At 36.9% G+C, this 26,128-nt stretch overlaps 1 protein-coding gene across 1 annotated transcript in view; it reads right to left on the minus strand.

The window, feature by feature from the left end:
* Positions 1–298: 298 nt before the first annotated feature.
* The window catches only part of LOC129245064 (uncharacterized), a 203,492-nt gene continuing 177,662 nt past the window's right edge, over positions 299–26,128 (minus strand). Inside the window, exons 12-13 of the mRNA XM_054883032.1 lie at positions 13,112–13,806; positions 299–2,885 (exon numbers count right to left, since the gene is read on the minus strand). Of these exons, the coding sequence (XP_054739007.1) occupies positions 2,181–2,885; positions 13,112–13,806 (1,400 nt within the window). The 3' untranslated portion in view covers positions 299–2,180. The remainder of the gene's footprint in view (positions 2,886–13,111; positions 13,807–26,128) is intronic.

The raw sequence follows: 26,128 nt of genomic DNA on the forward strand, positions 1-26,128 counted from the left end.
TTTGCAATAAAAAACGCATCTCTATTCCAATGAAGAAAGTTATTATAAGTAATTGTAATGGTAATTGTAAATGTTATTGCTAAATTTCAAGTCAATTGGTTATGATGTGATCCATTTTTGAGTCCAACCGCCTCGAAAATTTTGAAAAATTTGGAAAAAACGGTTTTTGTACACAGCGCGGTGTTGTACACAACGGACTGAGCGAGGCTGCGCCAAGTTTAAAATATAATTATTTATACATTTTTTCTACATTGATACTATATTATAAATATCTAATTTTTAAATTATTTGGGTAACTTTAAAAAACAAAATGTAAGAAAATAGAAATTTCTACAGCGACATAATCTCTTAGTATTGACAAATAATGACAAAGTGTTAAATTATATTGTAATAAAAAGAGTGTTGATCAAAATCTGAATTTTTGTGTTTTTTTGTTTCAAATTTACTCCCTCAAGCTGAAATCAGATAGACCTGTGTGGCTAACTAAGTTAGTCTTAAAGTAAATTTCTTACAAATTTCTACTACGCGTCTAATTTATCAATTTAAATACATTAATGCACTCTTTTCTTCACTTCTCTCTTTGACATATGCGGGTCTTATGCTGAAATGCTTAGAGCAGAAAGATGATAATCGTTTGCCATCGCATGTCAATCGTTTGCCACATCGTTTGCTTCCTTTTTCCTTATGCCAACTGCAAATCAGGATCCAAAGAAAGTGGCGTACAACTTCATGCATATCTTTTATTGGAAAATCTCAGCACACCCTTTGTTTATCGCATACGAATTATTGTACAATACATACATACAACACGTAATAGTTCTACCAATTCTTAACTATTTATTTTGTTGGAAGTCTTATAATTTTTTTATTCACTTGCAAAATTGTCTTATAACTTAGAAATTTCCACAGACGTTTGTACTAAAATTATATGTATAGTCGTTTATATGTGCGCTTGGGAGAAATCTTATTGGAGCGCCAGAGTGCGAAATAAAATTGTGTTGCACTTTTTGAAGTGAAACTTCTTAGGTGTCGATGGACGAGCGAGAATGGAGAGTAAAGTTGCAAGGCCATTCAACGTTTTGGGCTTTTTTGTTCCGCGAGAGAGAAAAAAAAATATAAGGTTAAGGAAAATGAGAGAAAGAGCTATACCTAATATATATCTTAAATACACTTTAGGCTATTTTTCCTTGTGGTTGCGAATTTCTAGTGAGAAATAACACTGCCTACTTTTTGGCGCTTGTTTGTTGGTGCAAACTTGTAGGAAATATATTTTTGGTGCCTTCTTTTTGGCGTTATATTTCCTTGGTGCCTATTGTTTGGGGTCCCAATTTTTTTGGCGTTTTGTTTTTGGTGCCTACTTTTTGGCGCTTATTTCCGTTTCCTGGCTAGTGCTTGTGCGTACTATAAAGTGCTATCCATTCCGGCATCGGATTTACTTGTATTGCTTTGCGGTAATTTGTGCCGCTGCTGCGGTCCTGGAATCGCTGCGTTTGTGCGGGTGATAAACGCTCGGAGTAGTGCGCGTTGTTGCCACGATTTGTGTTCGGCGTTTACCTACACCGGTCGAAATTTCTCCGTTTTTTGTAAATTTTTTCTATTTGTATTCTCTGCAAATGTTGTGAGTTTATTTAGGTATATATTCTTTCTCTCTCTCTCTCTCTCATTCTCTCTCGGGTCTCTCCTTCTTTTTTTGTCTGCCTTGAAAGTTTCACTACTGTTATGTGTACTACGATACATGCACTTTTTTTTAAATTTGTTAAAAATACATGAAGAACTGCAATCAAAAGGCAATTGAGGTAAAAAGTGTCAATTCGAGTTCACCCAAAACCAAGTGCTTAGCTCATATTTCTCATAGAAAAAATTGCTGCACATTTTTCTAGCTTCAAACTACAACTTATTTTCACTAAAAAATGTAAGGTTTCAACTCAGTCAACAAACTCACATTCGCTTTTCTGTTCTCACAAAATTAACTTTTTGTTGCTTAGTTGTTAAATATTTAAATTACAGTTAATTTACACGATGCCCCAACATTGGCATATACACCTCTTCCGTCTCCACTCGCTTCCTATTTGGGCACCACCGTCACACTAGACGATTGTGGTGCGCTCCGCGTTGCTTGTACACGTGCTGCTACCTCCAATGCATACAAACTGACATTTAATGTCATCTTTCGGTAATTCTCAGGAGCCCACAGTCTCGTAATTGCCACTACCCAGCAACGCAGATGATGAATTGAGCAGCGGAGCGCCGCCTGCCGTCGTTGTGGCCGTCGACATTTGCGTAGATCCCACGCCCACACCCATGCCCATACCCATGCCACTCAGCGATAGCGCACCTACGGCGGCGGCAGCAGCATTGTGCGTACGCGGTGAGGTGAGCAGCGATTGTGTTGCAGCAAGACTAATATTCCCTGATGTCATCGATGAGGTGAGCGCCGTAGGTATGCCATTTGTTGTCATTGACGCCACTGCTGCGGCTGCCGCTGCCGCTGAGGCGTGATGTTGTAAAGCGCCTGGATGTGGTAATGTATTACAATGTACACCACTGCTGGCGTTGCTAGTGAGACTGCCGCCACCGGCACCGATGCCACCACCAGAACTGCTGCCCAAAGTGCTGCTATTCGTTTGCAAAGAACCGTTCGATTGACCGCTCAATAATGGAATAGTGCAGGTGGTTGTCGAACCGTATGGTGAGGTGGGGGAGGTGCGCGTTTCGTAGGCTGGCAGGTAAGAGCGACCGGGTATGCGTGTATAGATGTTGGGTGGTGTGCGTGTGGAGAGTAGTGGCGGTGGTGCAGTGTAGACGGGCCTTTGGGCGGCGGGCGCGCGTTGTGGTGTATTGTAGAGGCTGAAGGCGGGGTTGGTGGTGAGCGAAAGTTCGCCATACTGCAAGTAGAGAAAGTGAAAAAATGAAAGGGTGCATATTATGAATCAATGTGAAAAATATGTATGGGAAATAATTTTTAAGTGCTTCTAAAATATGCAGTACATTTATTCATACGAAATTGTATACACGTGGAATGACCATCATTAAATATTTAAGCATTTCCCAGAGAGGACCTTCAGCAATTTTCGTATAATAGTCAAATTAAGCAACAGCTGTTTTCATGTCCCGCAAACGTTCGCCGTTCTTGCTTTTTTTCTTCTGCTGCTAAATGCAAATAGTTTCTTATATCTCCTTGTTGGAGCAACCTTTTCATGCTTCACTTAGCATTTGCACTTAAAAAATATTAAAAGCAAATTTAACATGTTGCAGCCATCCTCCCACAATTCGCCAAGGGGTTGCTGCTTATTACTCATACGCCCTGTTGGCCACTCATCACTGCCTTTCATAACATAATATAATATTAAACTCACATCTCTGGGGCATACACGTGCAACAAAAGCGTATACCTGTATTTTCGTATATATGTGCAAGTACTTTGTTGATTGGTGCACACATACACGTACCACTAGCAGGCATGTGTAACAGTATTAATACTAAATTATGCAAAGTGGCCCCTCATAACCTACTATTAGGTATATCTATAAATGTAGTATATGTGCCCTTATAGTGTGTGTTTTTTTTTTTGTTTTTATATTTATGTAAAAGTTAAGTTCCTCTTAGTGTTAACGAACCGAATTCACACCCTCTTGACATGCGAGCATGAGTTGGCCAGTAAAGTTAATTCGTCTTGGGACGCTTTTCATACCATACTGGTTTGAAGAGAGGGGGGGAGGGATTGAATGGGCATTGGAAATGAATTGGGATAAATAATAAATGTGGTGATGGTCATATTGTTAAAAAAGAAATATTGCAAGTGAAAAAGTAATATAAAATAAGTATGAAATGAAATAAAGATGAAATGGATTGAGCAGAAAAATTGAAAAAAGGGGTAGTAGATAGCATGCATTTGCAAAATATTCAGGTACTTTCTAGAACGAGTTAATTTATTAGCAGAATTAAAGAGAGGATGGTCTATTTCCGGCATCAAAAAGTCGTTTATCATGGCGCGATGGTCTCGTCTTTGAAGAAATATGGGCTGGTGATTTTTCCAGTCTATAGGCTGAACCTGCGCAAATACGACAATTGTGCTTACTGACGAATAATGGACAATAAGGCACAACTGGATTTCATCGTTGAACACCATAATTTGGCATAAGCGCGCGATAAACACTACAAGTCGTGCCCACTGTTAAAAACGAAATATTTGTTTTACATAAAAAACGAAAACGGACATTCAATGTATCCATTAAAAGTATTTAATGCAATGATAAGAAGTGAACATATTCTTCTGTCGTGTAAAGTCTAGATATGGAAATACCCTCACCTACTAGTATAAAGTGGAATATTACTATGCCAATGCAATTTTCTAAAAGAAATTACCATAAGGACCTTCTGGCACTTATCTGAATGTTGGCTGAATGTGCTTCAGTGATTCTATGACACCTACTTTTTTCTTATCATCTTGCGGGGACAAGCAGTTTCGAGGTAAATGAGTTAACATTTATTTTTTATATTTGTTTACATGTAGATTTTCGTTTTTTTCCTGACAAAAAAAACGCTGTAGCACCTAAACTATTTTGAATAGCACTATAAATTAACATTACATTAACCATTTTAATCTAGATAAACATACTTTCGGAATATTAAAAGTAATAAAATAAAAAAAAAAATTGAAAATTCGAAACAAACGGATCTGCGTAACTCGACAATATATTACATAATTTACTAAAGTCCCTTTAATTGAATAAAAATAATAAAAAAGCAACTACAAAAATAGTGGGAGCAGAAAATCGTAATTTTGGCGAATTGTGAATGGTTTAGGTTGCTATGATCATCCAATAGGGTCCAAAATGTGCCACGGCTAAAGTAATTTTTGAAATGGAATAAAACATTCAATATACCTTATATGTAAGTAGGAATGGTACGCGTGCATGCTTATGGAAATAGAACTGGCTTGGCCACACCTAATAGCGACATCACGCTGCAGGCAGCCACCGCAGAGGAAGATTGTCTAAGCTTGGAGAAGGATTATTGAGGCGGAGATGGAAAAGACGAACAAAACATGGAGTGAAGTTAAACTACTATCGGTACAAGTGAAAACAAATTTGTTGCATACGCCTTGATGTTAACCTACAATTGGAAGCACCTACATATCTATGCCCCTTTTGAGAAAAAGTTGGTTTTTTATGAAATTTTCTTTTGCCAAAAATGCAATCGGAGATCGGCCTTTGGTCGCAAGCAAAACAAACCTTTTTCATCGCATGATATTTTATGCTCACAAAGAATAACGCACCTGAAACAACCAGTAGTAGTTTTGCACTAACCTATTCTGTATGCGGCCCCTTATTAATCATATAAAGTGTAGTGGAAGCAATAAAAATATTGCACGCAGTTTCTAAATAAATATTTTTTTACTCCTCCCTACCTCCCAGTGTATACCTACCCACCCATCGCAGTAACTCCAAACTCAATAGAATTGGTTCCGTTTCACTTTCCCAATACTTCAACTTTATGGCAACTGCATTCATGACTGCTTTAACTGTTTTTATGATCTAACTTTTGTCTGCGAAAAATTCTTTATTTTACTCTTCAGTTTCGATTTTTGTGCATGTATGGTCGTAAACATACAAAAGTCACACATTTTCTGCAATTGCTGCAAATGTTTCTTTAGGAAAAGTATGTCTTCAAACAAATTTAGCCAATTTTCCAAAGTTCGCTATAAAAATACTTTATTCATTCAATCATTTATACATTCACACTAACTTTATTATCTTACGTATATATAAATGCAATGCCCATGAACAGGGTACTTCAATTTCGAGTTTCGTTTTTAAATATTTTTAAACTTGGCTGTCTGTTGACGTACATATGTAGTGGGTTGAGTGAAATTTACTGTATTCTTTAGGCATATCTCGATGATTTCGCATCTAATGTTGTTTCTCTAACCTTGAATTGGGTAGGTTTTAGTTGCATGAACTTTGTTTTAGGACTTCCCTTACAGAAAATATCAAAGGCGTTAAAAATTTGTTTTTAGATTTTATTTTTCAGATCATTGAAGGAACCTTAATCCTGCCGCCGAAGTCAATTTTTCTGAAGACGCCATTTTCAGTGTAATTTTTTAAACTTGGGGATAGTGGTTACAATTTTCTTTATCTCTATCTCTATCTCTATCTCTATCTCTATCTCTATCTCTATCTCTATCTCTATCTCTATCTCTATCTCTATCTCTATCTCTATCTCTATCTCTATCTCTATCTCTATCTCTATCTCTATCTCTATCTCTATCTCTATCTCTATCTCTATCTCTATCTCTATCTCTATCTCTATCTCTATCCCTATCTCTATCTCCATCTGTATCTCTATTTTTATCCCTATTTGTATATTTATCTTAAAGGTTTAAGTTTTAGTAGTAGATCCTCACTTTTCAAATTCTTCCGGCTTTTCTTCTTTCAATCTATCTTCCTTATTTTTCTCACCATCTAAAAAAGAAGTAAATAACTTCTTAGTTTCACTGTTGCTGGCTCACTGATTCACCCTAACATCCGCCAAATTGAATACTAATGCAAGAAAAAAATTTTACTTGAACGACCCTGTACGAGTACATGGGTATTTGTAGCTGCTCTTCATAACTAAATTGAATTCTTTGCATTGACACTTTTATTAGTTTGTTTGCAATATTCCATTCGTAAATAAATTTATTAACTGAACATGCAAACAGACAGCGGGCAGTCGGTGCGACAGCGTAACCAACAACAACTAAAAATCCAAATCAAAAAGTGTTCATATACTCAACTTTCTCAGTGTTAGTGTTAGGCCACATTCCGCGCTTTGGCAGTTGCTTTTTTTATTTCCACTGAACTTTTTATATCGCATGCAACATTGCCCAATTTCATCGTTTACATTTTGAGTGGTGAACGTCGAATAGCTGCTGCTTCTGCTATTTTTGTTTGTGGGTACTTGCGTGCTCGTCGCATGTGTCACTTAGTTTTCCTCTTGGCGCTATTCAACGCTTGCTGTGACACCTGTCAATTTAACATATATTTCTATGTATTAGTTTTTGTAGTTGTTTCATGGCTCATGCTTTTTACGTCGCCTTTACATCTTTTAAGCTGCTACGTTTGTCTTGCAACTTTATTTTATATTTTTTGTTCAATTCGTTCCATTTTTACACTTTTTGTTCCACCTTTCGTCTGTCTCTTTAATGCTTAGTTGGGCACATGTTGCAGGTGGTTTCTGTGAATTGCTTAGTTTATTTCTGTTTTTTATGTCAAAGCTCTTGATGTTCTTGTGCTGTTCTTTCGTCCTTCATTTGCGCATTTCACTAGTGAGTTTCTCGTTTTGGCTGGTATTCGGCAATGTTAAATAAATTGCTATGCGCTTACACATCGACGACTTAAACGCAACTTCATGCCAATACAGTCACATTTCCGTTCTTCTTGCTATTTGTTGTTATTTTTGCTTTCTACACATATACGCCAATTTATTTGCCAAACTGCTGTGTGCGCACCTGGCAGTCCACAGTTTCACACTTTCTTTGAGTGTAAACGAATGGCAACATTTGCACATAAAAGTTGGCTGCAGAACGTTGGGAGGACTTTGTGACAAGTGTATTAGCCATAAGAAATATACGAACGTACGAACATATTTTCTCCATTTTGGAAACGAAGAATGTCAACTTGGTATGAAGTTTTCGTTTTTTATCCATTTTTATTTGAAGCAAATTTCTTAGCTAACTCCAGCGTGACACTTTTCATATGCGCAATAATTCACGATGAGGTGGGTTGGAGTCTTGTCATTTCCCGCCATGGCGTATAAGTAATATTTGCTAGTATGCAAAGTGTTTCTTTTCAGTTTTTATCCAGCAATGCCTTTCTAGCAGACACACTTTCTAGCACATTGTAAATATATAAATGCTTTCACGTATTCCCAAACTATATTCCGCAATAAATTTTGCTATATCTACATAAAATCGATTGAGTGTATTTGCGCGTATTTCAGCTGTGCTCAAGTGTATCGTATGATTTTTTTATTTCCCATTTTTTGTTTTGCTTCTTGCAATGTCGCAATATAAAAATCGTTGTCACGTTCTATCGACTCATAAAGGTCACACACTTGTGCATACATGGTACGGTATGCATGCACGAATATGCACATAAATATGTAGAGCTTCGGCCCGCGCGCTTCTCTGACGATATCAAGTTTGAGTAAGCACCACATTTGAATGGCATTGCAAACAATAGCAAATACCAGCGAACAGAAGTCAAATGTCAAATGAATGCCAAAGCAAGAAAGAACAGGAGGAAAATAGTCTACCAGTGGCATACGTGCAGGTGTTTTCGTACGGATATTTACTTACAACTCCTTCCTCTCAACATTCGCCATATGGGTGCGTTGCAGCTTCCCTGAAAATGTTTTCTTGAAGATGTCGTTGAAGTATGTGAACATGTAGAATGTTTCAGTGCGCAAACAGTTTTGTTTGTAAATTGCCTTTCGATTTTCAGGAATAGATAAATTTGCGAGGAAGTTTTTTATGACTTTCATTGTTGATCTCTACATTTAAGGCAAAATAAGTCACATATAAGCAGTGTGAAAACTACCTTTAGTTTCTGGTGCTATTTAGAAATATATGGAAGCTATTTTTTATTATTAGAAACTCTTAAATCTATCAACCATTCAACGCCCACATCTGAACTTTACTTTGCTATTTGCTTGCACTTCTTCTAGCCAGAACAAATTGCTTTTCGCGGAATATCAATAAATTAATGCACATACCATCTTTAGCATAAGCAGTTTCTTTCTTTCATAAAAATAAATATTGCATAAAATTTGCTACTAGTCAAACGAGAGAAAGCCTGAGAGTGTAAAAGGGCACTATGAAAGAACAAAAAACAAAAACTGGTTTCTTGAATTTTTCTCATAAGCATGAGTATGGGCTGTGGAGATAAGTATGACTGTGGGAATGAGTACGAGTATGAATATAAGCCGGAGTACAACTAGGAGTATTAGAAAAAGTATCAGTGTGAGCACGAGTATAATAATGAGTATAGGTACGAGTATAAGTATAAATATGAGTATTGCTGAAGGCACGAGTACGATTATGAGTATGAGAATGAACATGACAATGAACATGAGTATAAATATGAGTATTGACTATGAGTTCAAGTATGAAGATGAGTATGGGTATGAGCATGAGTACGAGTATGAGTATAAATACGAGTGTGAGTAAGAGTGTGAGTATGAGTATGAGTATGAGTATGGATATGAGCATGAGTATGACTAAGAGTATGAGAATGAGTATCAGTATAAGTACGAGTATTAGTATAAATATGAATATAAGTATGAGTATTATTTTCAGTATAAGTATCAGCATGTCAAAAGTTGGAGGAGTACTTCAGAATGGAACGTAGAATTCTTCTCTTGATATTCTCAACCCAAATTAATCAAATTCCCGTATGTATTGGCAAGGTAAGCAAAATACCACAAGAGAGCCACACTTGGGAAACAATTTGAAATTGCGTATTCGCTTTTATGATCTACAAGAGATAAATCTTTCCTCCCAATTTATCTAACTAGCCAAGATGTATATAAATTATTATAATTGCATTGTAAAATCGACAGCAGGGTGCTTTACATGGCTAGAAGACAAAGAAGTATTAGTAAATCCACCTAAACATTTTCGCTTGGGGTCGTGTAATAATGAGCTACTCACACGAGTGGCAACATTGGTATGGAACAGAGAGTAACTGACAGCAAATTAATCGCAATTAAGGCACTTTAATTAAGCTTAAACAAGGAGGAAAATGAGGAATATCGACCAATTTGTTATATGGTATGCTTGTATGCATGTATAGCAAAGATGTGCCCATAGATATCTGTACATGGGGAGGTGCATTTGTTTTTGTTCCGTCCTTATTTTGAGCAAACAATGAAAACTCTCTAAAGTGTGTCATATCTTGCCAAGGATTGTTCATTAAGGGTTCGCCACAAAATTACTTGAATGACAGAAACAATGGCGTTGACACACTAGCACAGTTGTGTGCATGTATGTATGCTGATGTGCTCATCAAAATTGAACCCTGACAAATGAGTTCATGCACTCATATATACACATAATAAATACATATACATACTTGTACTCGTATATATTGCATTGAGTGTGTGTGTGTACTTGTGGCTATAGAATCTTTATATGTATTCAATAACAGGTCACCATAATCAGTAGCACAGAATCACAGTTAACTGCCAAAAAATTTAGAGTATCTTCAAGGCGGCGCAGCGCTTGACTCACATTGAGATACCTCCATATATATGTATGTACAGGCGGAAGGACAAACACATAAACACGTTCACAAATACAAATGAATCTATAAATAGTAGTTAATATCGAATCAGAGGCCGGGTAAGAACTTGAATATGTGAATATACGAGTGTGCATGCGTCTATGCGTCACCGTTCGCGTGCGTAACTGGAGCGCTTTTGTTCACTTGCATTACTGTCATGTTTTTGTGGCACTTGGGTGCTTTTTTCAACCGCCCTTCTAACAAAGGTATCTTTGTTTTTCGCTATACCCCAAGCTAAAGGAGCAATTACGTAGCCGCAGGATAGGCGTTCAAGCACGCATTTCCTGCGTCGCATTTAAACAATACTGCCATCAAAAATGACGACAAAAACAATAACTAACAACAACAGCAACAATGACAATAAATACAACAACATCTACATGAATGACTTATGGCCACACAGCGTGGACTTTTGCGCGTGTACATGGGCGTTCTCTTAACTCGCTTCCGCTCTGACACGCTTTTATTCTGCCAAAGACACACTTCACGTTAAGTGCTATCATGTAACAACAGTAGCAAAAAAAAGAAGAAATAATAATAAGAACATTGAGTTTTGTGAAATAAATGACGGCATGAGCAATAAATGAGGCGACAATAGGCAGGCAACTGCTGAGAAGTACGCCTTTCGACGACAGTTTCTTATAATATGTTTTCTGTGTGTGAGTGCGAGTGCATCGATTTCATTCTATAAAGTGAGAAAGTTGCATGAGTATCTTGTTTAACAGCCACTTCCACTTTGTTATTAAAAACTGGCACATACCATGAAAGTAAGAACAGAACCACTCTACAGGATGTGCACAGAAAAAGGGGATGACGAGAAAAGTAATGACAGCAGAGAGATAGTGAGCGAAAAATGCTACAAAATAGGAAATCAATTTTGATGGCTATAAAAGTAAAATAGGAAATGAAAACCAATAACAAATTAATAAGTCTTAATGAAGTCGCACACATACGCTCTGCTGCACAATTATAAGAGTGATACAACTACTCCTGCTAGCCAGTAAGTATTATGATGAAAATGTTGATGAAGTAGAAATTTGTAGTTCTAGTGCTGTTGAAATGATTTTAATAATATAATGGACCACTTTGGAAATTAAGTGTATTACGAGTGGCCAAAGCTGACGCAGAGTATTCAAAAGCTGCTGAGTTGCGATTGCTGAAAACGCTGCCAATGAGAAGGACAGTAGTAGATGTCCCACATTATTTATAGTTTATAAAATTCATTTACGAGTAGTTATATGACAACAGTAACCACCGGAATATATAAATGAGAAAACCCCTAAAGAGGATAAATGAAATGACGGATAGTAGCGGGCTTGGCTTTGAGAGTGAGTCGGATATGGCAATTTTAATGGAAGATATGTAGCAAGCTTGAAAGTAGTTTATATATGACCCTTTATTAGACTATTTTCCACTGCTAACTTTTTGGGTGTACGAATTTTAGCCAATATTTGAGAGTAGAGTGTGCAACAAAGCGTTAGACAAGAATAAATTAGGTGCTTATGGATTTTGTTCATATTAGCGGAAACTTTTGAAAACCTAAAATCAGGGTGGAGAAAAAGTAATATTTTTTTGCCATATTTTTTGTTATTCCGACTCTCTTAGATTTTCAGATTTTATGAAAATTATTTCTATGAAATTATACGGGTATGCATCTTTTCCGAGAAAAAATTCACCAAAGTTCAAATATTCAAATAGTGAAAATAGGGTCGCATTATATATAATATCCCTATCGAAACAAAAGTATTGAAATATACTTGAAATTTGGAAAAGGTCAGCCAAGAAGTACCGAGATTGGTAACTCCTAATACACAAAGGCTAAAAAGCGCATTGTATTCCAAGCTGTGGAAAGTAAAAGGGTAGATGGTCAAGCAGAGAAGTAAAAGAAAAGAAAGAGTTAGGATAGAATAGAAACGTATTTGCCGATATTTCCACCACAATTAGAAAGCATCTTCAGACAGCCTTGGCTGTGCCTGGTCGTAATTTGTTGCTATATTTAACCAACTAGAGCTCGCAAAGAAAAAATACGAGAATTAGGTATTTAATGCCACTAATTTGTACTTAAAAACCGAATGGTTTTTGAGATCGTTTCATTGACATTCATCAATTCAGCACGCAACGCCAATAAATCGCATTTATTTTAATATTTTCCATATTTCATTCTCCACATATATATATGAGCTTCCCCTACTTTGCACCTATTTAAACCCACACACACAAGTATGCCTCGGGCATTTTATGTTTTCTTTGTGAGCGCTTAAGTGCCTGCAAACTTTCACAAAACTTTTTGCTGTTACAGACATGCGGTCGGCGCCCTTTTTGTAGGCCATTTATAAGATTGTTGAATCAGATTAGACAAGAACTGTGTACACATACTGTAAGGCGTTGAAGTGTTACCGAAAAGCCATTTTCTTAGACAACTTGCTTGGTTGATGATCGAAAACTTTAGCTCAGTGCCGAATGCGGTAAGGGTAAGAGTATTTTCTCAAAGCATTTGCCAAAGTTTGTTGACAACAAAACTAATTAGCTAAAACCCCAAAAGCAGGGTACCCCAGTGCATGTATATATTGAGATTTAAGATTTGAGCATACACTGCGCTTAAAGGATGTCTGTGTGCGTGTGTGTGTATGTGTGAGCTTGTTCAATTACTTTTATTAAATGCTGATTAAGCATGGCTGACAGCTATTGGAGTAGTTTGTTGTGGGCTTAATGGAGCAATATTGAACTGGCATTTACATACTTAAACATATTTGCTTTCCCATTTCAGTGCTTTGCTTTGTACTCACCTGCTTGCCAAATGTTGGAGACAACGATGGCGGTGGCGGTGATGCCGTATTAATCCGCGTCGGTGGCGTATAGAGAATGCGTTGCGATTCGATATTCAAACGATCGAACGCCTTCTCCTCCAAATGAAATTCATCTTCGCTATTCGTTTCCTGTGGCACCACATCGGGATTTTTATCTTCCAAACTAGAATGACTGCCCATATTGCGCGATAGCGGCTCAGCGCTACCCTTATCCGCCTCCGTTGTGGTTGTATCGCCATTAGGACGTCGCGTTGTCTTCGGACGCACGCGTAGAAAGATGACTATACAGATGGCAATCAACACCACTGTGCCGACTATGCCTAGAAGTGCACCCAGTAGTGGGGTGAGTTGTACCAATACCGCTGTAGAAGAAGCCGTGCGCAAGAGTGGAGCGGACAGGGTACGCCCGCGCACACGAAATGCCGATTTGCTGGGTCCTTGTGCGTTCACTGCGGTAATGCGTATGACAAAGACTGAATCGCTGGGCAGCCGCTTCACGGTAAACTCAGCATACTTGTAGGATGTGTTGTAGAGTATTTGATTGGTGAGCTCGTCTTTGACTTGGACGTGGAAGTGCTGTGGTATGCCACCATCATAGCCGGCAATGCACTGGATTTGAATGGAGTTGGCCGTGGCGTTATAGGCGGTGCAGTTCTTTACCGGATCGGGAAAGTCTGTAAAAAGAGGGGGCAGAAATTGTAGCATTATTGCAGTTGTATACAAGTTGAGAGACTGGGATTAATAGTTGGTAATACTTATAAATCTAAAGCTACACTTAGACAAACTCTGTGTCGTGCGCTTTAAATGACCTTGAATCACTATACACTTCGCAGCCACGCTCCTGAAACCACAAACACTTAAAATGCACAACTAAAGGGTGATTAAAATATAAGTGTATTTTTAAACTATTATAAATATAAAAATAAAAATATTGCCTATTGTTCAGATCCATGAATACCCCTCATCGAATTTTTAGTTCTAGTTACGAATAAAGTAACAAATTGAACGTTTTTCTTTTTAATTTACATTGCCCTTCAGTAAGCAAATCTCCGATGAGCAATTGCACTGTGCCAGTTCAAGATTTGTATAGAGGTTATAATACGTAATCTCACTTAATTAGGGCGTTCTAAATTGTATATCTCAATATTTAGTATTTCCCAGGGGCTGCTAAGCGCACATTTAGAAACATTTATTACGAATTTCGAAAGCGAAAACCATTCAAAAAAGTTGAGAATCCGAGCGCAACGCAACAACATGGGTATTAGGGAGGGTAGGGGAAATGAATACTTATTGAAAAAGTTTTGAAAGAGGCGCATTCTTTTCTCAACGGCCTGTTATGCATCTGAGTATTCAAAAGCCAGCACGTGATTTGCGAGAAGCAAATACATCTTTAAGAAGCGACAGTTGATTTTAGAGTAGTATCTTAAATTACTCATATTGTTCAAAAATTTTGTTGAAAACTTTTTGCCTCAAGGGCAAGTGCTGTAGAGTCATTGTTACCAACTTTCTATGGGCTAAGAATTGTACAATACTTTCATTCAGTCGGATGACTCAAAGTGCAATCACTCTTTTGCGCACTAAATTCGACAATCGTGTTAAACGTCGTTTTGGATATATCACTTACATCAAAGTAAAGGTTGGATATAATTAGATTTTTTTTGGTAATTGGTAACGTAAAATGTAATATAAATAAAACTTAACGCGAATGCCGTAGACGTATTCGTAAGACAGATCCAGATACCATCAAAAGGGTTTGAGAAAATTAAGTTAATTACCATTGCAGGATCAGCAGGGGCTGCAACATGAATGACATTTTGCATGAATAACGAAAATGCTTGATTTTTTCCAACGAAGCTTTTATTAGGAAGGGCTCGCAATTTCATTTTTAAAAGCGCCGGTTTATTAGAAACACCCTGTTGCATCATCATGTAGTAAATTTACACTCAAATATGTGCCCGAAAAATTTCCAAAAACAAAAACAAAAGCATTAAACGCCTACATCGTTTATGCTAAGGTGCACTTGAGCTCTGCTGCTTGGCAGTTGCCAAAGTCACACATCCTTTTAGGGTCAATAGCGCACTTGAGTGTGGCACAGAAAAGCACGTCGAGTGATGGTTGGGGTCTACGAAACTTGGTAGATTGCACCTGCCACACATACCGAGTATAGTAAAGGTACTGTAATCGTAAAAGGCGAAAAGGCGGAGAACAAAGATCACACACAACTACCCTCCTCCTCGTTATGCAACTGTGGTTCTTTGTTTATTATTTTTTGCAAATTGTTTCTAAGCGCACTTAAGAGCGGCGGCTGCGCTTGAAAAGGATAAGCAAAAATAAAAGCTATGCAGAAAATGCATGGAATTGCTGCAAAGTGTGTGGGAAGAAAGTAAAACAAAAGCTTACAAGTGGATATACAAGTAGTAAAATTGAATCAGAAACCAACTAAACAAGCGAGAAAGTAATCTCACATACACACTCAGACACACATACATACACACAATTGCGAGGGAGCGTGAAAGATTGTGCATGCACACATACACATATTTCAGTTTGAGTGCAAACAGTCTATGCGTAGATAGTGGATAGACTTCTGCACAACTACAACCAGTACAGGCAATCCCTGCAGTCAAATATACTAGTTCTGAACTAGATACGTTGCTGCCAGTTTGGTTTGCAGCTGAAGTAGTTTGTCTTTTTCAATATTAGAAAATGAATTTTTTAAATGGCGATTACTACGATTTGGTCATTTCAATAAACACAGCAATAATAAAAACCACAAATAAAATAAAATAGCACTTGTCTTGCATATAACTCGAATTGCTCATTTTTCAACTGGTCCGAGTCTAGGCACTGTCGCACTAGTACGCCTTCTTTCTTCAAATACCAGCTACATAGTTCATCCTTCCATTGCAGCGGTATTGTATGGTTAACTACATAGAAGTAATTGTAGGTATACCGCCGAGAGTTTAGATTTTACCGCTTTTCTTACACTCACTTGCACGCTGCGGCTGGCTCTAGGTCTGTGGCTGTGATATGCACTTAGTTCGTATAAATGAATGTAGTCTTGTTGGCTAGATAAATACGCTTTTAACACGCGCTCACACACGTTTACCAAAACAATGCAGCACCAAGTTTTTATTATAGAGTTTTTATACAAGTATTTTTTTTATTTTTCTTATCTCTCCAACTTACACGCATTTCTCTAGCTGCTCTTGCTACTCGTGCCATTCTCACACCAACCAGCCAACTATGTGTGCGGCAACTTGGCTTGTTAGTCTTAATTATCAAGGGTCGCTCGAGTTTGCTCGGTTGCTTTGGTTTCACTTTTATTTAACTACATCTCTATTACAATCTTACGGACATACCATTTATTGTATTTGTATGGGTTTAGTGGCGAATATAAAGATACTACAACTGCTAAGGCAGGAGTGTGAAGCCATAGAGGACTACTAGGTGAAGTATGGAAAATAATTGGTTTGTGTTGCAGCAGCTTTGATCTTTCCCAGTAAGCAGGTCAAATGTGATTAATTAATTGATCGGTTTGAATAGATAAAGCGCAAGCCAGTGGAAAGGCATGCCGAAAGCTCATCAACGTTGTTTCAGTAGGTTACGTTAAACATATTTTTTATCGATATTTATTTATTTATTAGGAACAACATAATTTTAAGAGAAATTAGCTGTTCAGGCTTTCGTTCTAGAAAACTTTAAATTGGTTCGTACCAGTGCTTGTTTGAATTAATGGAAATTTTTAAAATCGAAAGTTTAGTCACATCACATGTTTCATTTTTATTCGTTTAGTCTTTACTCTCCAATTATCATAAGTTTCATGACCATTCATGACCACATGTTAAGCTCTGCATAACAGTAGGCGGTGTGTCTTATAACTAATATATTTTGCTTTAACAGCTTTGGCTTCCAAACAGCGAGTGCTCTAATTACAAACTTAAAAAAAATAATGCGGTGGGTTAGTATGGAATAGCCAAATTCCAGCAAAAAAAAAAAAACAATCATATTAAAATTTTAGTCTCTCACAGCTCATCTCTACAAATCGTACACACTATACACAGAAGACTTAATGACAGACGGCGCGCAGCAGAAGTTGTTGGGCCACACCAAATGTACTCCAGAGACGAAAAAAACAAGGCTGTGTTCAAATCAGAAGGCAACTGTGCTAAAACAGGACACAACATGCAAGCAAAGGTAAAGTGCCTGGAACAAGCTTGGGAGCAAACAATTTTGCACCAAAAGCTCCGCAGAAAACTACGGTAAACTCCCGGAAATCTGGTGTTAGCTAAGCTACCGTTGTTAAGAGCTTACGACTCACTATTCTAACCAAATCTTTCTCTACACATATACTATTGAGGAACTTCTTTTAAATCAGATGTATATGGATAGAAATTCGAACTTGAACACGAAGGTATTTACCTTCGGCCAGGCTTAATACCAGTCGATTGGGCAATGCAGGAATCTGCCAACAGGTTGTGTGAAACGGCTCCAAGTTTTCCGGCTGGGACGGCCAAGAGTTAGGCAGCTGTGACGAGCACAATATACAGAATATAAACCTACCACGAGCAGCTGGTGCTGAAACAAGAAAGATTCTGGACCTCATCATCACCCATACTAAACAAATAGATGAATACACCAAAATTTTCGAAATAGTGAATTTTTCTCGTAGGAATACAATAGGGATTTTTAAGGTGTGGCGGCACGTGTAAATATTAAGAAATAATTAAAATTCGTGTCTAATGTGTTTGACCATAGAGCAAATTTAGAGTAGTAAAGAAAAAAAATATAGCATTATTAAATGAGTCCTAGACCTTAACCATTGGTACTCGTATCATTTCCAATAAGATCTGGTATTGTAATTAATATATATTGACGCTAATAAGTAATAATAATAATACCTTTAAGAGAGTAATGTAGTAATAATTCAGAGTGGTCTCTATGCACATTCTTAAACACATTTCTTTGTGCATACTTTCATATATATGTATTGAAGTACATATCGATTTAAGTACTTTCAACAAAAATAATTCTAAATATTTCATTTAAAATGCTCTCTCGAACCTACCAGCTTCAATAAAAGCAATTTATCAAGTGCTTTCCCCTAAAGTAATTCACAGAGTTAAAATGGAAAATCTCACAAATGATTTATTTGTAAAAATCACTTAATCAGAGATTTATGGGCATTGCCAAATTGCGGTTAGTATTGCAACAGGACCTACAAAAATTGCACAAGACAATTAAATGACGTTCATTATTCGAACTGAAGTGTATGAAAGCAAGGAATTGAAAGCAAATAGACAAAAACAAAAAAGAACGTGAAATAAACTCCGAAGCAAATTCAGGAATATTAGTAAGCGAGCCAACTACAATAAATACCAAATACTTATTGTAAGCAATATACAAATAACAAAAACAATAACAAACAATTGCCCACAAAACGATAGTTTTCAAATCGTTAGCTGATTTCGCCAACCATAACTCACAGCAACCAGCGCTGCTGTAAAAGAACGACAAGGAAAATGACACTGTCAAGTGACGTCCAGCAATGCAGCCAGGCAGCCAGGCATCCAGCGCTGTCATACTTAGGTGGTGGGTAAAATTCTCAATTTGCAGAAACTATGAATTTCCTATTGTAAATATGCAAAATGAAAACAATTTGCCGAAAATTGATGCATGCGGTGGAAAATGAGAATACACTCAAGGCAATGCAAGCACACACACACACACACAAACACATAAAGGTATGTAAATAGTAGTAGAAGAGCTTGTCAAAAAGTCTATTCACTGCAATGCCATTGCAGGTTGATGAGAACTTTCTAGAACAGCCCAGCAGTCAGACTGGCCACTAGTTCTGAACTGGTTTGTTTTGCGGTTGAAGTAGTTCAACTTCTATCTTCTTCAATGCTAGCAATTGGTATAACTCAACAAGCTAGGAAGCCCATAATCTGTAAAATACCAGTTCGCGAACGAGTTTCTAGTGGAGATAAAAAAAAAACAGATTATCGACTCCATCAACATTTACTTAAACATTCGTCTAACCCTCATTTCATGATTGCTTCATGTTTGAAGCATTTTTATTTGCAGGTAGAACATTTAATTTCCTAACTCCAAATGGCTATTTTGCAACTAGTACTATTCTAGTTCTTTTCGAACTAGTATGGCTTGCATCACCAAATACCAATTCATAAAATAGATTATTCTGTGAGTACTTCAGACTTTCACTGCAGGGTATATTTACACCCCACCTACACTGACGACAAATGCACAATTAAATGTGGGTCTGCATATAGTTTGAGGAAGGCAGGAACATTCAGTGGAGTGCAGTTGTGTTAATATCTGAATTTGTGTATGCAAAAGTTTGTATTAGTGTGTGTAAATACACATATACATATTTACAATAAAGATATGCTAAAAAAATCCTATCAAGGAAACTTCATTTTGAACAACACACTTCAGTATTTCGAACATTTTTAAGAAGAGTGGCACGCCAAATATGCAGATGCAAATTGTAATTCTCAGAAATCACTGAAATATGACATGTTTATTTGTAAACCATTAATAAGCAAACTTACAAAGCTAACAAACTCGTTTAAAATGTCGGAAGTGGTTGAGAATAAATACAGCAAATGGAGTAAAATGATTGAATTGCTGAAAATGTGTGAACAAGGACACGAAAAGAATATATTTATGAAGATATTTAGAAAATATTCAAATATTTTGCTAGTGACTTGTGTGTGTGTGATAAAAAGCATTAAAGTTGTGCTTGACAACATTCAAACGTAATTAAGAATTTGTGTAAGTTTCGTCACCGTGAATGGAACGCCGGTCCATTACACTACACCAGTGACCAACAGTTGAGGCAGTAGAGAATTGTTATTGTAATGCGAATGATATCTTCATATCGACTATTTCGCAAAAGGTAAAAAGATCACGGGCTCATATTATGTAGAGAAATTAGATTAAATCGACATCAGTATGAAGTAAAACTGATCGCCTTTGGTGTGTGAAAAAGCTACCTTTGAGCAGGGCAACGCACCGGCACACAAGTTCGCTTTAGCAATGGACTGCATTATTTTCAGATTAGAGAAATAGCTCGACGGCAACACATAGAAGTATTTGAGTGCCTCAAAAAATCGTATTATTTGAAGGACACTAGAAAATTGAACAAATGTTGGCAGTTGTGTAGAAATCTAATAAAATTTGTTGGCGAATTGAGTACCTACCTTCCAGTTTTCAGGAATTTACTAATCCACCATTTCGGCTCAGTACAGCAAATTATCACATTTGGCATGCCGAAAACGCATTTTAGATACGAAGATCGTCTGCAGTGAAGTCTGTTTTAACATGAAATCATTTCATACGGCTTTCATGTGTGCCAAACGCTTGCAGTTAATCGAAATATGCATTTTTTTGGCGATTTTGGTAGTAGTTCAAATGTGATAGTAAAAAAATGGGTCACAAGGTCAAGCAGTAACGCAAAGGGATGAAAGAATTTAACAGTCAGTCAATAGAAATACCTTTTTGTTTAATTTTTTTTTTCTTTGGCATCACATTTGGTACCTAAAATATACTACCGCTATTGGAAAATTGCATTTGTTTTTATTTAATTAAAATTTGATAAATATTGACATCCAAAAAAATATTCTGCAATAAAAATCTTTCTTCTACCAGGATATTAAACACCATACATTGAAATTTAAACATATGAATATCAAATTCATACTATAGTCCATACATGACAGCCTATTGCAAAAATAAACAAAAACTACCTAACCGTTTGCCAGGAATTCGTCTACGATATTTCGTTTAATTAACGCAAAATCAACAAAATAGAATGAATGACTTAACAAAATCATACGAAAAGTATACAGTTTTCTTACCTTCTCTCTCCCTCTCTCTCTATTTCGTCTTGTATGTGCCCTCACACATGCGTCACGCAATTTTATTGTTAAATTCATAGAAGTGCGTTAAAAATAAAAACGAATTTATTGTTTTCTGCAGTGGCGAATCGCACGAAAATTTATACTTGAAGCGAAAAAAGGTAGTGAACTATAAATTATAAATCTCTTTAAAAAAATAAAGAATATTTGAAAATAACTGTGACTTCTAAGTATTTGTTTCAATTCAGATACTCAAATTCGAAGAAAAGAACCAGTTTAATATTAGCAATTTTACTATTTGCCACGAGCGTTTTTTCCAAAAACTCTAAACTTTAGGTAAAAAAATAGTCAGATTGCAAAATTGTAATCAATGCTTTGGAATTATGTAGTAGATAGGGATCAAGAGAGCAATATATACAAGTAGCTCACCACTTTTAAGAGTAATTTTCTCAACTATGATATAAGATACATGACTTTTTTCTCAAAATAAAGTAATTTCAAAAAGTTGGGCCAACAATTCAAGAATATTTAAGAAAAACTCACGGAGATATATGACTTTAAACGAAGGTTTATACTTAAGGAAAGAATGTTGTGTCCAAATTTCAAGAAAATTATAGGAAAACTTATGGAAATAAACAGTCAGACACCTTTATGTGAGTGTGAAAGCTTAGCTATAAAGAGGCTTCGCACTCTTGATAGCCATTTTTAACTGATGTAGCGCATCTAAAACTAATGAAGCTTTGCCCGTTTATTAAAGCTACCGGATGGTTTGAAAAGGATCACATAGGGTAAATATAAGTTTCAGTTGTATCACAATGGTCCCACGTAAGGTCTAAGTGTGTCATTGCGACAGCCACCCTACCTACCTATAGAAATAAATGATTTTTACCGAGGGCGTTTAGCTAGGAAAATTTTAAAGCAGGGAAACTTTTGAATAGCCCCTCCTCTGGTACCAGCATTTTTTAAATTAAAAATGTAACACTTTTAGCATTAAACTTTTTTAAAGTTGTTTTACTCTCTCAATGTAAAAAAAATACCCGTGGAATTTTGAAATTAAAATTTTTTCTTTTATTTTCTTTTTTGCTTATTTTGTGGTAAAACCCAGAACATTTCAAAAGCACCGGTATCGTATTACTTCGTTACACCATAAATATGTATACTCAGCGAAAATCGCGCGGTATATTAAGTACCAAGCATCTCTGCTACTACTGTGAGAACAGGTGTGGAAGAATTTTTATTTTTAATTGCGAGTGCGAGATTTCATTTTTCACTTTAACTTTTTATTTTAATAAATACCAGTGTGTGTGTGTGTGTGTATGTTCGTGCTTGTTTGAGCCACAGTTGACCTTTTGACATTAATTAATTTACACAAAAAATGCTTGCATGGCATAAGTGGGAGCAGAGGGTCGCTTCTCAATTGTGGGAATGCAAGAGTTTTAATTGAATTTGTTTTTAATATTGTGGCACAAATGACTGGAAAGTATACTCGAAAGCCACTGAAAGGACCTACATTACACGAGTGTAGCTAAGGTGTATGAGTGTGAGTGCAGAAAGATGTAAATCACTTTATTGCAGGTAGACAAAGGTACTGAAGTTTAAACCGAATTTTGTGAATTCAATAGCAAGCAATCTTTTTACTCCATTCTATAAATTTAGTTAAAGCAGAAAAATGAGATTCAGTAAAATCATAATCTGTATTTGGTAATGTAAGTTCCACTGCTTATAAGAGGCGTTTTTTGCTCAAGCACCTGTAGAGCCATTTATTCCAAAATAATGAGCTGCGAAGACTACTCTGTATGTAAAACATCAAAGTTTTACTACTAGCCTTCACCTTTCGATTGGACACTTCTATATCGCCGTCTATCGTTATGGATTTGAACTAGGTATTATTTGTCATCTGATTTGACAGAAAATTAGTTTTATTCTTCCGCTGAACGAAAATGGTTGTGTATACGCTCAAAGAACGCTGGGAAATATTGCGACATTACTTTGAAAATCATGTAAGGCAATGAAAAGCACCGAATGAAGTGTATGTGCGTTACGCCTCGGAGCTGCGATTTGACGCCGTTGGATTATTATCTTTGGGGTGCCGTCTAAGAACAGTGTTATGCCAACAAACCAGCAACAATTGATGCACTGAAGACCAACATACGCGATGTCATAGCTGAAATACAGCCGCATACAATCGAAAATGTGTTGAAAAATTGGACCGATCATATGGGATGGTGCATGGCTAGCCGAGGCAGCCATATGAATGAAGTTGTGTTCCATCATTAACCGGAAGGATTGTACTTCAAAATAAAAAAATAAAAAACAGTTTGGAAAAATATTGAGTAGTTTGTTTTTTATAGCATTTTTAATTCCGTAAAGTTATATGGCGGACCCCTTATATAAAAATTCAGCCGTTTTTAGCGTTGTGATGAACTTTACGGAGAATGGCTCAACCGATTTTAACCAAACTTTGCCACATTGAAGAAACACATGGGGAGAAGGTTTTTCTTTTGAAAATTTAAGAATCGGATACCAGGGTCTCGAGAAATAGGCCAAACGTGGACCCGGGTAACTCTAGGATGTGTTTGTACAATATGGGTAGCAAATGGAAACTGTTGATGATTTCTATAGTATAGAGTACTTTTCATACCATTCCGTGACTAGGGTCTCGAGATATAGGCCAAAAGGTGGACCCGGGTAACCCTAGGATGTGTTTGTACAATATGGGTAGCAAATGGAAGCTGCTGATGATTGCTATAGTATAGAGTATTTTTAATGCCCCTCCGTAACTAGGGTCTCGAGATATAGACCAAAACGTGGACCTGGATAACCCTAGGATGTGTTTGAACCACATGAGTATCCATTGTAAGTTGTTGATAAATGCTAATGAAAAGAGGACTTTTCTTTTCGCAGGGTAACTAAGGACTCCAGATATAGGCCAATTGGGAACTCGCCTTCAGGTTAAGAGATTGCATTCTTATGTACTACAACCAATTAAAATGGTCCACGAATAGGTAAATAATATTTTCAGTGTGTTGACATTTCATCATTTGTAGAAATTTCTTAAGTCATATTTTCCACATATTTTCAGGTCTACATGTACAGAAAAAAGTTAGTGCCATGAATTTTTATTCTTATCGATTGATGGTTCGTCCACAAGAACAAAATTATATCTTGAGATGTCGTAAACTATATCATCAGTACATCGTTGATATGTATGCCCAAAAAAACAGAACGTCTTAATTTTATTCGTTTCAACCAAGCAAAATTAAGATCTGAACAATAGGTATATTCATTTGTAAGATGCGATAGCGAATGATGCTAACATTAATGACATCGGACGTTTAACCTTAGGACTTATACCCAACTTTTACTGCGACTTCTTATACCCGGGTACAGGTGTGGCCAGTAGCCCGTTTTACCCGTTTTTTCTCATTTTTTCTGAGAAAAAAGTTATTTTTTTTAATGCAATGTTGTAGCTGACTGTCTTACGAACATTTTAAGTAGTTATAAATATATATTTGTAGCCTGCTTCTAAGAATTGCGCGCATTCTAAGTTATTTCTAAGAAGTCAATAATTTCTATTGTTGTTAGAATTTTTAGAATACAACCTTTTTCGAGCACTCTTAATTATTTAGAAGAAGACATTATATTGTACCATTGCTAGAATTTGCTGACAAACAACATTTCATATAAGCCCACTACCTGGCAGGTAAGAAATGCTTCCAGAATCTTAAGGGTTGCAGCTATATAAACGGCAGTTTTGCCAGTTTATATTCATTGTAAAGCGTTCTTTTGAAGTGTGAAGTTGATTTATATTTGTGGGAATAACAAGTCAGGAAAAATTTAAAATATTACAACATGGATAGCAGAAGGAACATGGAATATTTGTCTTCGAATCAATATATGAGGTAAATACAAATAACTCAAATATAATTTCATATATGGTATAAAAATTAGTTATTTTTATATAGATTATCTGACGCTGAAAAGAGCAGTACATACAAAACCTGTTTGATGAAATCTCAGATGATGAATTATTTGATTTTTCCAACCCTGAAGGGGATGAAAGCGAACAAGTAGCAGTAGCAGATGGCGTGGTTGAATCGGATGTAGAAGACCCTGATTACACAATTGACAATGCCTAGGTAGATGAGGCTGATTACGAAGAATCTGACAATGAATCCGATGCTGCCGATTATTCTGAGAAGATTAATTTGCGTGCAGCTGAATTCGTAGCACGTGATGGTACCATATGGAGCTCACAGCCACGACTTGCACGCCAAACTAGGCAACAAAATATTTTGCGACAGCGAAGTGGGCCCGCAAGATCAACTACTATGATGTCAATAGTCAATACATATAAATGTTTTATGACTCCGGAAATGGTGGATATTATAGTACGCTGCAGAAAGAAGCTACATATGCGGAATTAAACGCAAAACATCCAGAGGCGGAACCAAAAACATGGAAGAAGGTTACTTTGAGCGAAATGTATGCGTTCATTGGAGTGCTTATTATGACTAGCGCTAACCGCAGCAATGCCGAATGTGCGCCGGACTTTTGGTCGGTGGAAGATTGTCCATTATATCGTGCGTCAATGGGCATTAACCGCTTTCAGGCCATACTGCGGTTTATAAGGTTTGACGATGGCAACACACGGGCACAACGTTTGGTAACTGACAAAGCTGCACCAATATCCGGGCTGTGATGAACTACAACTTTGAGCAGTCATATAAGCCAAGTGAATATCTAACGGTAGACGAGCAGCTCTTTCCATATCGTGGCCGCACCCGTTTCAGCAATACATCCCATCGAAACCGGCAAAATATGGCATCAAAGTGTGGTGGGTATGTGATGCCAAAAACGCATATCCACTGTATGGACAAATATATACTGGCCAAGCACCTACGGGACGAGAAACTAACCAGGGTGAACGCGTGGTGAAGGATTTAGTAAGCCGCTTTCATGGAACCGGCCGAAATATAACGATGGATAATTTTTTTACATCCCTAAATCTACTGGAAAGCTTGTCATCCATGCATTTGACGGCAGTTGGAACTCTGCGGAAAAATAAGCCCTACATACCAAAGGAGATGTTGGCACACAAAGATCGTGCAGA

Source organism: Anastrepha obliqua, chromosome 4, assembly GCF_027943255.1.
Source record: "Anastrepha obliqua isolate idAnaObli1 chromosome 4, idAnaObli1_1.0, whole genome shotgun sequence".
Taxonomy (NCBI): Eukaryota; Metazoa; Arthropoda; class Insecta; order Diptera; family Tephritidae; genus Anastrepha; species Anastrepha obliqua.